Raw genomic sequence first — 14,439 nt, forward strand, 5'->3', positions numbered from 1 at the left:
TTGGCCCTGAAGGCAAACTTCTCCCCCTCCGTCTGTTTTACATATTCACTTCTCCCTCCGGGTCTTCCTCACAATGAAAAGCATTGATATGCACATTTCAGTTCAGGTAGGCTATGAAAACAGTTCGGCACATTGAATTGAACACTCGGCCGTTCACATGACAATACGCGTATGCCCGATGTTTGAAAGTCAGCCATTAGAGGCGTGAAATGCATAATTAGATCAGGGCGCTGCAACAGCTTTTGGCACATTGGTCACCTGTGATGAATGGAGCCGGTGGCGCCCAGCCCGGACACACGGGGGTGTGTATGTGGGCGGAGACGTGCCCACCCACTCCGCTGCTTCTCTCCTCTGCTTACTATATGAGGAGGCAAGTTTGGGATCCCCCAGACAGATTCAACTTTGGTAGTCGTCTTGTCAATCTTCCAAGAGTTTTCTCTCCACCCCGACAGGAATCTGCTGTTTGCTCAAGCTGTGATTAGAGCGCACAACGCCTTGGACTGTATTTTTCCCCCCGTTTTTTATTTTGTATTGTTATTCCATCGGTGAAGCTAGAGCTCAAGATGCCTCGGTCGTTCCTTGTCAAGAAGTATTTTCCCTACAAGAAGCAGCATAATAGGGAAAGCTACCCGGAGAGCCACACAGGTAAGTTTGCTATTGTCCGTGATTGTATGCAAGATATTTGCGAGTGCATTAGACACATAGGGAATCACAGTCATGAGCTCCCCATCAAGTTACCTGCAGACACATAACAGTCATGTGGCAGACGTGATAAGGTGTATACCTGTCATGTAGCAGCTTGGGCATTCCTAATTCTTGTCCCTGTCACCTGGAAAAACTCATGATAAGAAAGCTTGTGATTAAAATAGGCTGTAACGTGAACCCGAAGAATGAAAACAGGTTTAGTGGTTTATTAGATCGTCTGTCCCATTTAACTAACCTGACCTCATTTCCTTTGCATCTCCAGCTTTTGTGCCAGAAAATTTTCCACTGGCTGAGCTTCCATCAGAGAACAGCTCTGCACTGACCTGCCAACCCGCCACGCTAATATTCAGCGTGGACATCCTGCCTCGACCTCACCCCCTGATTTCCCCAGAATCTCTCCCCCCTTCACCCATGGGCCCTTTGGACCTCAGCAGCTCTCCCTCCTGCAGCAGCGGTGAGGAAGAGGAGGACGGCGGACGTACTTCAGATCCACCAAGCCCAGATACAATTCAGCCAATCTATCACTGTTTGCACTGCACCAAGAGCTACACCAGCCTCTCTGCATTTTCCCAGCATCAGATGTCCCACCAGCTCCCCCCCTGTGCTCCCGAGACTCCTATGACCACAGAGGCTTCAGCACGCCCGGTCTTCCACTGCAAACACTGCCCCAAGGAGTACAACAGCCTGGGTGCCCTGAAAATGCACATTCGATCACACACGTTGCCCTGCGTGTGCACCACGTGTGGCAAGGCTTTCTCCAGACCGTGGCTCCTCAGAGGACACATTCGCACACACACAGGTATGTCAGACAATTGATTTTTCCAAGATCTGTAGGCTTGTTAACTTAACAGCTGGTTGCACCTTGTTCTCATTGATATTCATTGATGTTTCCTGATGTGTGAGCAAATGCTGGGGGGGGGGGACATAATCTAATCTTCCTCACAGGTGCTTTGCATGTTAAAAGGCACTCTGCATTAATGAAGTTAGTGTGTCCTACCACTGTTTTCTGTTATCTCTAGAGTATCTGAAAAAACAATGACTCGGGGGTAAACTTTTGTTAATGTGTTGGGAATGTTGGGCTGGCACTGATTGTCTCTCTCTTTCTTTCTTTTCTTTTTAACCAGGTGAGCGCCCCTTTGCTTGTCAGCACTGTAGCCGGGCCTTTGCCGATCGCTCCAATCTGCGCGCCCACATGCAGACCCACTCTGAGGTGAAGAAGTACCAGTGTGGCTCCTGCTCCAGGACCTTCAGTCGCATGTCTCTTCTGAACAAACACAGCGCCTCCGGATGCTGTCCTTCCTCGTAAAAGTCACATTCCTCCTGTTGTCCTTTCAGTTGAAGCTACCTGTTGTGATGGGAGCCAATGCTATTAGCTGCGCACACACACACACACACACACACACACACATGAAAAAAAAAATGCAGTTATACTTTTATGAAATGTGCCTTAATCAATTAGAGGATCAGATTGAGGTCCTATCTGTGGCACAATTTTGTCTCATCCATTGTGATTTGAGAGCAGGTGGACATTCAATTAATTCCCAGGGGAGCCCATTGGTGCCTGCCAGTCCGGGACTTTGGCAATGTTGCAGCTGCTTGTGTTTGTGTGTGTGTGTGTGTATGTGGGGATGTCCTTCCTCACTATACTATGCATACATGACATGTGTGTATCTGAGCAAATGTGAGTGTTGAGACAGCTGTCTGCATGGTGCACTGTGGAGGCAGGGTGCCGAGGGATGTGTTAGCTGTGACCTCGACAACAGGTGACACCCCCCGCCTGGTGTGCCTCTCTGCAAGCCAGAAACACTTTCAATAGGCACTCCAATATATGTGTGTTATAGGACCAAAAATACACCTTGCCTTTTTACAAATGTCTCATTTGAAAAGAAAAAAGTTGTCATTTTTAAGTGGAGAGTCACAGGAAATAGTGGAAATATACAACAGACACTCATGACGTGCAACAAATGGTTCAGTCAGCCAGGAATTGAACCAGGGACTAACTGCTCAGGGCTATTTTACAATCTAAATGACATTTGTATTTAGGATAAGTGTTGACATACAGTTTTTATGAAACATTGAACTGAATGTGCCTTTTTTAAAGGTTGTGAATTTTTCTGTCATTTGTAAATAAAAGCATTGTTTTAAAATAACAGCTCGTTCTCGTCTGCTTCTTGTTCTTTAAAGAAGTGTGTCAGCAAGCTTCTTATTTAAATACAAATGAGTTCATCAGGACAGACATGACAGTTTCTGAATGGGAAGATAGAGCTGTGCGTTGTTGTATATGGGTTCATGTGTGTTAAGGGGGAGCGGTGATGGGTTTGTGTGATGCTGAGTGATGAGGGGAACACCTGCGCACACCTGCCAGGCTGTCAGCATGCACAGATGGAGGACACATGCCCAAGAGGCGGGGAACACTGCGGTTGCAGGTGCGGGGGAAAAAGGCAGGCAAGTAAACTGGCGTCAAAGAAGATGGTAAGGATGTGATTTTATTTTTCAGAAGAAAATTTGTGTGAAATCAGCTGAGAAGAGTCCCACTGACCCACGTCCAGCTTTGGGAGAGGAAGGAGCGCTCTGGGGTCAAGATGAGCAAATGCAGAAATAACTTGCAGCTTGTGCAGGAATGGTTAATCTCTGGGTTACCTGGTAGGAAGTTCTGGTGAAAGTGCAGTCTTCCACAACCTGAATGTGAACATTCAGGGTGAACACATGGCAGCAATGTGTCTCCAATCCCTACTGCCCTCCTGACCCACACACACTGACGCCAGCATGTCTTAGTGAGGTAACAAAGTGTTTCCTCCAATAGCTCACGGTGTTGAGAGGTGGATGCATGTGTGTGTGTGTGACAGGGGTTTGCGGGGGCACTCAAAAAGCTTGAGATCAGATTGCATGACTTAGCTTGTCCAATGTAAACAGCACCCGAAAGACTACACACGTGTGTGCACACATTCAAACACACACCGGCTGAATAAAGAGGTGATCAAGGGGGATTTTTTTTTAAACATTTGTCTGTCCTGGGCTCCTGTTAATTGTGAGGTGAGAGTCATTTAGTCATTGCACACCTACGCAGGCAGTGAGTCAGAAAAGCAGAGAAGCACGCCACAAGGGACTGAACTGAGCTTGAACTTGTCACTTTTATGTGTTAGATAGATGCAAAACATGTCAAATAATGCAAAAAAGAAAAAAGAAAGATAGAAAAGAAAGATATTGCATTTTCTCCTTGGGACATTGAAGCTCGGCCAAACCAAATTTATCCAAAACAATGCCACCAAACAGACTGTCATTTCTTATGTGTTTCGGCCGTTTTGAAATTTAACTCTGACATCTTGCTCAGGGGGCATTTTTCCTGGTTTGCAGTGTGTGGGAGGCAGTCTATCACTCTGTAGCTTTGAGGCAATGAGATCACTGGACCTGTCACCTTTCTTTTTCGGTGTGTGTGTAATATCATATTGGTCTCCTCAAAGTGCTTTAATGTTCACATCGTCACGCATGTAGCCCCTGACTAATTTAACATTCCTGAGCCATTAGTGACAGACATACAATACCACAGCCTAACACAGAGAGGGCTGCTCTGTCTACTGTCATTGCAGTTTGCTCCTGAATTAAAGTAATAATTAGATTTCCCAGTAACAGGAAATAATGTAATGCTGAGATGATTACGAAGAAAAGGGGATTGCCGATCATTTAAATATACCACATGTGTTACTGTCATGGAAAGAATGTCTGAAGTGTTATTAGTTTGCTCCAACAAATGAAACAGTGAAAATGTATTCACTGATAACTCTGTGATTTTAAAAGCTGGACGGTGTCCAGTGAAGAGCAAACCCTGCTTTTGGTTTTGTGTATGCAAAAGCTGATGTTTGACAATACGCAGCGGGATGAGTTTTATTTTGTTAGGATGGCGTCATCCTGGAAACACAAAATATATGGCTTTCTCTAAACAATCACCCTGACTCATAAGTGGGGCTTTGCATGAGTGTAAAAGAACAGATCACAAGGCTGGATTAAGCCGGGTCTCTGGATTTGAGAAATGGTAAGCAGCAGAGGATATCAACAATGAAATAAACTTTTTTCAAATGTGTAGCATGAACATTTTTGGGACCCGATATGTTGAAAGGTTTCGGGTAATGTTTAGGACACGGGAAGTGGCCTGTCGGTCTTGTACAAACACAGCCTGCCCCAAAAAGTGCTGATATAAAGCATCTGGGTGCGGCTACGGCTGTTTCTGTGCACATACTGCATGAGAGCATTTGTGAGTCTCTGTGAGGGGCTGATGTGTCTCTGCTGGGATTTTACAGTGGTCCATATTGAAGAAGGTATGTTGCTGAAATCAGAATTGGCAGGGGTTGCAAAACCAATTCACTAGAGGATCAGATTCAAGCCAGGAGGGTTAAGTCACTGGGTTAAAGTTTCAAACTTTTTTTTTTGCAAATGGCTCTTACACAATGCCACCGCTCTTCTCCTGGAGCTGTCCCAATGGACTCTTGTCTACCTTTGTCCTTAAAAAGCCATTAAAAAAGCTCAATTTTTTCAGAGGGCTGACAAATCTCCACCTCTCTACTCCAGAAAATAATGCAGGATGGGGAAAGTAATGGCTTGAGGTTTGCATGGGAGGGTGAAGTAAGGATAAGAAGATAATAACGGGAGGAGGAACAGAACGAGGGAGAGGAGACTGGACACTGGAGGAGCGTGGGGGTGGGGTGGCTTGGTGGGTGTCTGGAGAAGAATGACTGTTTCTGTTTGTGGGCCATTAATCAAATCACTAGGGAGTAGAATTTACAGAGGAATGCTACATGTTGCAATGCAGACTTGATCAATGACATGCTGTGTGAGATATGCTGACTATGGAAGGTTTTCAAGTGAGAGTTTCCCACAAACACACAATCAATGTGCAAATCACGTGCAGATCTTTTTTTTTAATTTATTTTTTATTCCTGTGCCGAGTCCAAAGAAATTATTTCTTGTTCCAACTCTGTTTGTTTTAAATTCTTGTTTTTCATTACCTCTCCGAAGACATCCACATTCAACTATGTGAGACACGCGCACGCAGAGCTCAGATCTCTGCACAAATAAACCAGTTTTACCCAAGGACAGGATATGGCCTGCAGGAGGGGGTACACGCCATTTCCTGCCCACCTCCGCACTCCTGCTGTCCCCTTTCAGTGGTGTGTGTGTGTGTGAGTGTGTGAGTGTATCAGTGTTATGTGGCCAGTGCTTTCCTCCTAAACACAGACACTCTGTCCCACAGGGTCAGAGGGTAGAGGATGAGCCATAAAGAAACAGGAGCGTAAACAAATGAGATACTTTGTGCTTAACAGAAGTTTCCAACTTTGTGTCCTGCAGAGCTCTCTACATGAATGTTTCTACTGCTCATAAACAGTTAAAGAACTACTAATCTTTAGTTACATGGGAATATGGGGCAAGAGAATACAGGGGTAGTATGGATGCAAATATCTCTCGTCAGAATAAACAAAAATAAATAGATGATTATGTAATTGTTAAAACATACCAATATGTTAGGACAAAATTCCTTTAGATTCAACTTAGATTCAAGTTAGATTTAGATTCAAACAGGTCTGTTAATGAGCCACAACATGGCTGGTGAAATGAGAGACATTCTTCATCTCATCACAGTGCAATGATCTGCAGTGATCTTCAGAATTCACGTGTACGTGACATGTACCACCCACGTTAACATTGTTAAAGACCGCCATGCAAAACCCTGTAGTCAACAGCAGGACAAGACTCCCTGCCACACATAAAGAGTGCTCAAGAACAGCTGGAGGGGGGAAAAAAAGAGCCCAGACTCCCCACATCAAAATCTGATCAACAATCCCTCAAGATGGTGGAATATTCCCGATTCACGGAGGCTCTATCCCAAAGAGCTTGCTGCCAACATCCCAGTGCAACCACAGGAAACCCCCTGAGATCCTGTGTCTTTGCCCCAGTGGATCAGAGTAGTTTTGGCTGCAGATGCTCAGTGTCTACCAACAGATATTCATGTTGAAGTTGTCTTATGTGCACCTTTATTTGACGTTATTTTATCTGTTAACCTTTTGCAACTGCACACTACCTGTAGGTATTGTAATGCATGTGCAAAGGGAGCAGCATGGTTTAGGAAATGGTGGAGGAGAGGTTTTGCATACAGTATGCTTCATGAAGTTCTTACTTGGGCAAAGAGCAGAAGCACTGATGAAGTATTGCCAGAGGTGAAGCGACTGCGTATTCTATTAAAAGTTGCTTTACTTTTTCAGTATCATGACCTCACATACATTTGCCGTGCGGTGGAAAAGTGATTACGGTTTCATCAGCGGTAATGTGACTGAGGCTTAGCACACTTCACTTCACTGATTAGCACGCCTTCGCCCAGAGACAGGAGGAGGGAATGAAAGGAGAGGCTGTGAAGCTTCAATTTGGTGAGAAAAGTTGTTCGAAGCTCAACAGTTAAATCACCAATCTGCTGCTCTGCCAGTGGCATTGGTGTGTATTTCAGCTGTGAGCCAGTTAGAACTAACTGTGATGCAAGAAAAGGAGTGTAAGGGTTGATTGTGAGCAAACCACACGCAGGACAAGCTAGGCAGGGGCCAGCAAGTCGTGACATGAGGGAATAAAGGAGTACTGGAGGAAGAGCAGGATCAAACACTTTCTGGGTGAGATATTGCCAAGAAAGCAGGTATCAAAATGGATATAATATATAAGCATGAGCAACATAATGACTAATGAGGGGGAGGATATTAAAACTGCAATACCTCTCTTGTGTTTTGCTTGGATCTCTCCAGGAGTCTGTGTTTCATTTGGCAGCTGAGAGTGAAAATTATCTTGCGCTGAGTATTATTTTGTTTTTGTTTTTTAAAAATTCATCCTTCTCCCCTCTCTCTCCTCATGTTGTTTCATTCTTTCTTGCCCGCCTGTCTCCTTTTCTTTACCTCAGGTATTCAGATATTCGCCCCCAGGGTGCTGCTGGTAGTGCTGAGAAGTGCAAGGTGCACTTTTGTCCTCTTGTCAGGGCCTGTGTGGGCCCGGCGTGGAGTGGGTGGGCACCAGCCGAAGGACCAGGACAGTTCTATTGTCCAAGCACATTCCAGTCAATGAAGGATATGGTGGGGAGCGAAGGAAGGAGGGGCTCTGGGCAGGGAGGACAAGATGGGTGGGGGACAGCCTTTGAGTGAGGATCTGGGGTTTGTGTGTGTTACTGCAGATTGCCTCCCCTCTTCTCCTCCTCCTCCTCTTCGTTTTGTCCCGTCCTGTCCTGTCCCTTGAGGAGCCGCAGGGCAGGCACATGCACCTGCCTGAAATCCACACCCCAGGGCCAGACGCCTATCTCCCCATCTCCAAGGTTTTACAGAAATGCCGCATGTGCCACACACACTGGTGTCCACTTACACTCTTTTAAATGGAAAGCACAGAGGGACATGTAGCAACGGTGCACCTTAAGGGTCCAAAATCTGGAATTGAAGTCTGTTTACAGCTTTTAAGGATGACAATAGTGTATGTAAAAAGAAGCTGTATAACACATTTAATGGCTCCAGGGGAAGCTGAGTGAAATCCAATAAATTGCTTCAACTTTGTAACTTGAGTCAGCGTACATTTCAGCTTAAGATGACAAGTCTGCAAAAGCAAAAAAAAAAAAATCACAAGGGCTTGAGGCTACATTAGCTCTCAGACGAACTCAGAGGAGAATAAATCAGCCTCTGCTGTGATGATATTCTTAGTTAGTCAAGTACTAGCCGTTAAACATTTTGGATGTAGGGCGTTAACCTCCTCATTTCACTGGTTTGCCATCTTCCTAAGTTCATCAACAGAGTCAACACTGATTTTCTGAGCCACATTACACAGGGGAACTTAAGCCACAGTATATTTGGAAAAATTATCTATCACATCCAGACAAACTTTCTATAAGCTGTCTCTCTCTCTTTGTCATGCACATTTTTCATGGTAACCAAATATCCACGCAAAGCTTTGTGTAACATATCTACTGCTTTCTATGGCGCACCAGGTTTGTCATCAATCCCAGATGGCATCAGCGGGTAGATGGTCTAATGGTGCATGTCAGAACACATGGTCTGGCTGATGTGAGTCGTCTGCATGCGAGTCAGCGTGTATTTGTGTGTAACTAGACCCGCCTGTGCAAGGGGGGACAGGTGTGTCACCACCTGACCACACCCCCGGGCCACACGGCACCTCCTGTCCCTAACACCTGTCCCCTTCGTCGGGGCAAAGACCTCCTTTTTGCCTGTGTCACACACACACACACACACACACACACACACACACACACACACACACACACACACACACCGGCTGTGGCTTGTCTATGAGGAAGGCAGGTTGCTGGGCTGTGACGGAGTGAGAGGAATCAGGTCAGACGGTCTGGTGTCCAGTTTGACCTGGGCACTGAAGCAGCTGTCCCACTGAAACTAGAACTCCACCGACGCATCGACCTCAAGCTCCCTTTCTGCCCTACAACATGTTACATGTTGTCATGTCTACCCACATGGTGACATTACTGCAACCTATTCCTTAAGATGCTTCAGCCCCTGTGAACAATAGAGAAGGGAAAAGGAATGATAGCACTGTTAAGTTCATATAAACTGTAAATAATCGTCAGCATCAAAAGAGAAAAGACAGGCAATTTAATGAAATGATTACCCAGATTGTTAATTGATATTACAGCTTCAATACAAGTGCATATTATTATATTTTTAAAGGATAATTAGAGTTTACCCTGAGAGCTAACATTTGGTTTGCTGCCAGATAAATGAGATAATGTTTCTAATATTTTTTTATTTTTCGAACGAATGTGTTGTTTGGCCTAATTTGAAGTTGGTGAAATAAATGTTTTAATAATTGATAAACTGAAAAAGGGTGCAGGTTGATATTTTCTTCTGTTATTTTTATGTGTGTTTGTGTGTGTGAGAGAAAGAGTCAGCAAGAGAAAGGCAGGGACAGGTCAAAGCAGCCTGAAGGCCATTGTAAATTCCTCGTTGGCTCAACCAAAGACATTCTTCTGTGGTGTTTTTCTTTCTAATCTCTATGCTCAGATTACCAGCTAGAGGGGCCAAACAGATGACAGGAGCACAGGGTGGCATGCATGCACGCACATGTGCCCGAACACACACATACAGCACATCATCTGACACGCACCGTCGGTTTATCGATTGAACACGCCACATTGCCGGATGCCGCAGCACTTTAATGGAAGATTTGCACCTGATACGTTGCACTGAATGAGGCAGAACTTTTGGTAGCACAAAGAAAAAAAAACCCACGCTGAAATCATTACCCGAGAGCTTGTTTTTTTGAAACCCAAAGAAAACAACACCCCTGTGGAGAATGCTGAAAGGATTCACACATGACAGCCTCCCAGTGCCACCCAAACACACACAAAATGCAGCATTTGAAACTAGAGGCTCCACACAAAGCCTTTCCAGATGTGACCAAGTCAGTTTTCACTGCAATGACGCCACTTTAACATCCACCGTTAGATTTAACACAGTTATTTAATCAGTGAAACAAATACTAGGTGCAGTTATTTTTCTCACCTGTAGAAGAAAATCAGCGCAGAAAGCATAAATGTCAATTTGGTTGTAGAGTTACAGTAAACATATTTATTTCAAACGGTTTCTACAAACTTAAATTACACATTGTCTCATCTGAATCGCCATATTGTAAAAATTAACTTATAACTTATAGTTGAATGTGCAGTTACATTCAGGTATTATTATAGAAACTGAAACTTTTCATTATATGCAAAAAGTTGTTGTATTTAGCCCTCAGTAGTGTGAGTTCGTGTTTCATTTAATGATTGACTTTGGGTGACTTGTGGTTGGATAATTTGATTTTATTTGTAAAGCTTTATTTCAGTGTACAATATGTAATTTGCTCCGCTGTGAGTCCATGCAGCACAATAAACACGTCCTGGTACCACATTATTTAGCTCCCACATACTGGTTAGCTGCAGTCTTCAGGCTGCAGAACTCATTGGTTTTAAACATTAGTACTGCCGAAGCATCCTTAAGGAAATCATTCTTAAAATAAAAGTATAAAACTGATAGCACTGTCAATATTTTATTTCATGTATTCACGATTAGTCATCAAGTATAAATACATACCTTCTTTTTCCATCACAATCATTTCCTGAAGAGTGGCCATATTAATATAGAGACATTAAAAGTGAGTGATATTGTCACACTAAGTCTTCTAACTTCTAATTTAACTGTGCTATTTACTTACAGCAACAACGTCAGCTTCCACCTGATTTCACTGGTCTGTTCAAGCCAGCGTGAAGGAAAACAATGAGAACATTTGCAAGGAAACTGCAAGGGAAAAAACAAAACAATGCAAAATGGTTGTGTCTGCAGGAAATGTCTAATTTATAATCAAATAAGAGGTCGCTGAAATAAATGTCCATGGTCATCCAATAAACAATGTGCGTAGCACAGTCAACGAGAGTCAACGGGGTAGATAATGTGCTCACCTTGGTCTTTATTGTCATCTTGTGTGACAATAAAGATGTTCTCGTTTTCTAAGCTGAGAACCAGAGGTGTGCAATTTAATTAAAATGTGTGTCACACGTCACTTGATGATTATAGAAAATGAAAACAAAAACAACCTTAATAATTTTTCTTCCCATTTAATTTTTCTTTATTCTTTTGTTGTTCATTTGGTTCAGGGCAAAGCTTTGATATCAGGTTCAGACTGCAGAAAACTCTGCAGACAGATGTATTGTCAGTGAAAATTAGACACATTTAGACTAAACCTTCTGTCAAAGTTCACTTGTATTTTTCTGTCTGAGCTGAATCTTTTGTCTTGTCAAAGTCTTTACCTTTCCTGACCTCTTTCTCTAACACATCCACGGGTTACACTTGCAGGTACGAAAACCAGCTGCTGATCTCCAGACACTCTAATGAACAGGTGTGTACATCATACACATATGTTACACAAAAAAAGTTATCGTGCATCTCTTGTACTCTTCTTGGACCTTCTTTGTTTGGTGAGGGCTGCTGATCATTTATTTATGTGGTGTTATCTTATTCTTCTTTAACAGATCTCCTCACACACGCTCCTGATAAAAACCCCAATAATCTCAAGACATTTATATAGTTTTCAGCAGACAGTAGTGTTCATCAGTTGGGCTTTGCACCTAGAGTCAACTTTCATTTGTCAAGCATAACCACAGATCCCAAACAGCTGGGTAAATCTTGATCCCCTGTTGTGGGACAACAGACAGAAGCCAGAGGGCTTTCTGTGGGCCCCATAAGGTGCTCCACCTGAGAGACCCCCCCCCCGCCACTGCCTCTGGAGACATCAGTCACATTACAATCAAATCACTGAAGGTCTCTGCTGCCACTTTGGTTTCTACTGCAGTAAGAGTGCACAGTGCTGAGCTCTGAGCAGATGGCACAGGTGTAACGTAACAGGTTGCGTTCTGTTTCGTTCTTATCCATGTAACCTTTCTTACTTATTGGGGGTTTCCCATTTGCACTCTCACAAACATGTTGCCCCATCCCTCCCCCTTTTTGGCATGACCTGCTAAAAGACACACAACTCATCAGCCCAGAAGTAACACCTGATATAAAATGTGGGAATTAGGTAGGAAGACAAGGGGGGAGGAGGCAGAGGAGATAAAACATACTAGTTAAGTAATTACCCACAGACTCCCACTGTTTTTGGCATAGCTTTGCTTGGCTGAAGCTGCTTGGATAAAACAGCATGATTCTTCACACTTCAACAGGTGTGGAGAGAAGAAAGAAGGAAAGAGAACGAATGATGAAAAGAAAGGAGAGAAAAAAAAGAAAAAGGGAACATGAGCACCTGTTTTGGACTCCCGTGCCTTCCCTCTGCAGGCTGGGGCTCGCTCTGCCCCGCCCTTAACAACACATTTACGTCTCAGTGCCTGCTCAGCAATGTGAAGTAATGCCGGGGTCAATTTTCAAGGGGTTAGAGGAAAACACAAATGGGAAAATAGTCAAGTAAGACCGGCAATTATGGTCAGTAATCACCAATGTTGAGGCAGTACACAAAACAGCAGACTTCATTCTGTTGAGCAGCCTAATGGTGAGGCAACGTGAACAGGGGAGAAGACAAACGGCAAACTGCAGGTCTGTTTTATTTTAGCTTGAAAACCAAACAGGTGCATTTTGTGGCTCTGAAAAAGGTTCAACCATCTGCAGGTGAAAAAAGAGTGATCTGTGCACACACTGCAGGTGTGATAACACTGCCATACTTACCATTGTGCTCTCATCAGGAAATGATTTCACTTTCTATATGACTGGTTTGGAACATGTTTGTGTCAAAAGATATGAGAAAAAGCCTTTTACTTTAAACTGGCAGCACAAAAGAGAAAAAAATGATTTGAGTTTTTTTATACTTTTTATTTCTAATGCTTGTTAACCATGCATACTCCATGTGTTCAAGTCCAATGATGGCCAAAATGCTGATGAAAAACAAATTAGAAGATGGTGATTATTGATTGCAGTGACACATACAGCAGCTTACAGACAACAAATACAACTAAATGGGCGATACGAGAATGCGATACGAGAATGCGATACGAGAATGCGATACGAGAATGCGATACGAGAATGCGATACTTCGGATGGCGCCGCCACGGGGAGCAGGTGCTACTTTAGCTGTTTGGAAATGATTCTAGCATCCTGCTTCACAACCAAACATATGCAACCCGGTCATGTGATCTAACCACTGCAAACTATGGAGGGTCTTTGCAGCTCAAATCTAACAACACAGACACCCACAGCTACACACAATAACAGCATAGTTTAGGAGCTCACTGAGGCTCATTAACCTCCTGGCGGGGGGTTTGGGGGTCAGGGGCATCAAAGTGGCAGGATCACCGCAGACTCACCCAGCAATCCTACCATGGGGGTCTGGAGCCGCAGCGTCTCACCCCCTAATGAGAGGCCATGACATGCACACATCCTCGCACAGTTTGACCCCTCACGACCAGCTGGAAAAGAGAGTCTGACATGTCTGTTCCTACTGCCCTCTCCTCACCCTCCTTCCTCCACTTGCCTCTTCCATTCCTCTGCCAAAAATCCACACATTCCAGACCCAGTGCAGCAGTTCGCCGTCACCAGTGGGCCAGTTACATCTCACCTCCCTAACATACCTCAATCCAGTGGATATCTATCAAACAGGAAGGATTACTTTAACTGGAGTTTTGTTTGCCAAAACTTTGTAAATAAAGTGACTGTTTCATGTGAAGTTGTCAAAAAGTAAAGAAAAATCTTTACATCTTCATAAGAAAAAGTTACTTCTGATTATGTTTTGCATAGTCCTCAGAAATGTCCAGAAATTAAAAGTAATTATTTAGTTATCATTTAATCAAAGAATTGCCAAAACCTTAAAAAATAATCTAAATGATTGTTTTTAAAATATGTGCTTAAAAATGAACTTAAATTACTTGTTATTAAAAAAAGCTACAGATTATATTTAATGTCTGTACAGTGTTGCTGTTTGTGTGCTAGCCTTTTCACCAATTTAAACTTAAACTGGGCTGAAATTAGTCAAAATCAAAGAGAAGCTGGAGGTTATAGATCCACCTTGCAGATGAGCCTCAGAAAAGTTTGCTTTGAGAGATCAGTAAAGTCTGCCGTGACTCTAAACGGCTATTACAATGTGTGGATTGAATGTCTTCTCTTAAATTTTTAAAAAATCTGTTTCGGGATTCAACTTCAGCTAAAAAAAACAACAACATTTTTTTCCTTGAGAGGCATC

At 43.5% G+C, this 14,439-nt stretch overlaps 1 protein-coding gene across 1 annotated transcript; it reads left to right on the forward strand.

The window, feature by feature from the left end:
- Positions 1–296: 296 nt before the first annotated feature.
- On the forward strand, positions 297–2,107 carry snai1b (snail family zinc finger 1b). The gene is made up of 3 exons (XM_082517410.1): positions 297–645; positions 968–1,504; positions 1,830–2,107. The coding sequence occupies exons 1-3, from the start codon at positions 564–566 to the stop codon at positions 2,009–2,011; spliced, it is 801 nt and encodes a 266-aa protein (XP_082373536.1). The 5' UTR covers positions 297–563; the 3' UTR covers positions 2,012–2,107.
- Positions 2,108–14,439: the final 12,332 nt, after the last annotated feature.

The sequence above is a fragment of the Aulonocara stuartgranti genome, assembly GCF_965226115.1.
Source record: "Aulonocara stuartgranti genome assembly, chromosome: 20".
Lineage (NCBI taxonomy): Eukaryota > Metazoa > Chordata > Actinopteri > Cichliformes > Cichlidae > Aulonocara > Aulonocara stuartgranti.

What these genes read in the sequence shown, in the direction of transcription:
- snai1b (XM_082517410.1), top strand. Translation starts at nt 564, where the DNA reads ATGCCTCGGTCGTTCCTTGTCAAGAAGTATTTTCCCTACAAGAAGCAG. An exon ending in CTACCCGGAGAGCCACACAG is followed by an intron (nt 646 to 967) that starts GTAAGTTTGCTA and finishes TTGCATCTCCAG; the next exon opens with CTTTTGTGCCAGAAAATTTT. An exon ending in ACACATTCGCACACACACAG is followed by an intron (nt 1,505 to 1,829) that starts GTATGTCAGACA and finishes CTTTTTAACCAG; the next exon opens with GTGAGCGCCCCTTTGCTTGT.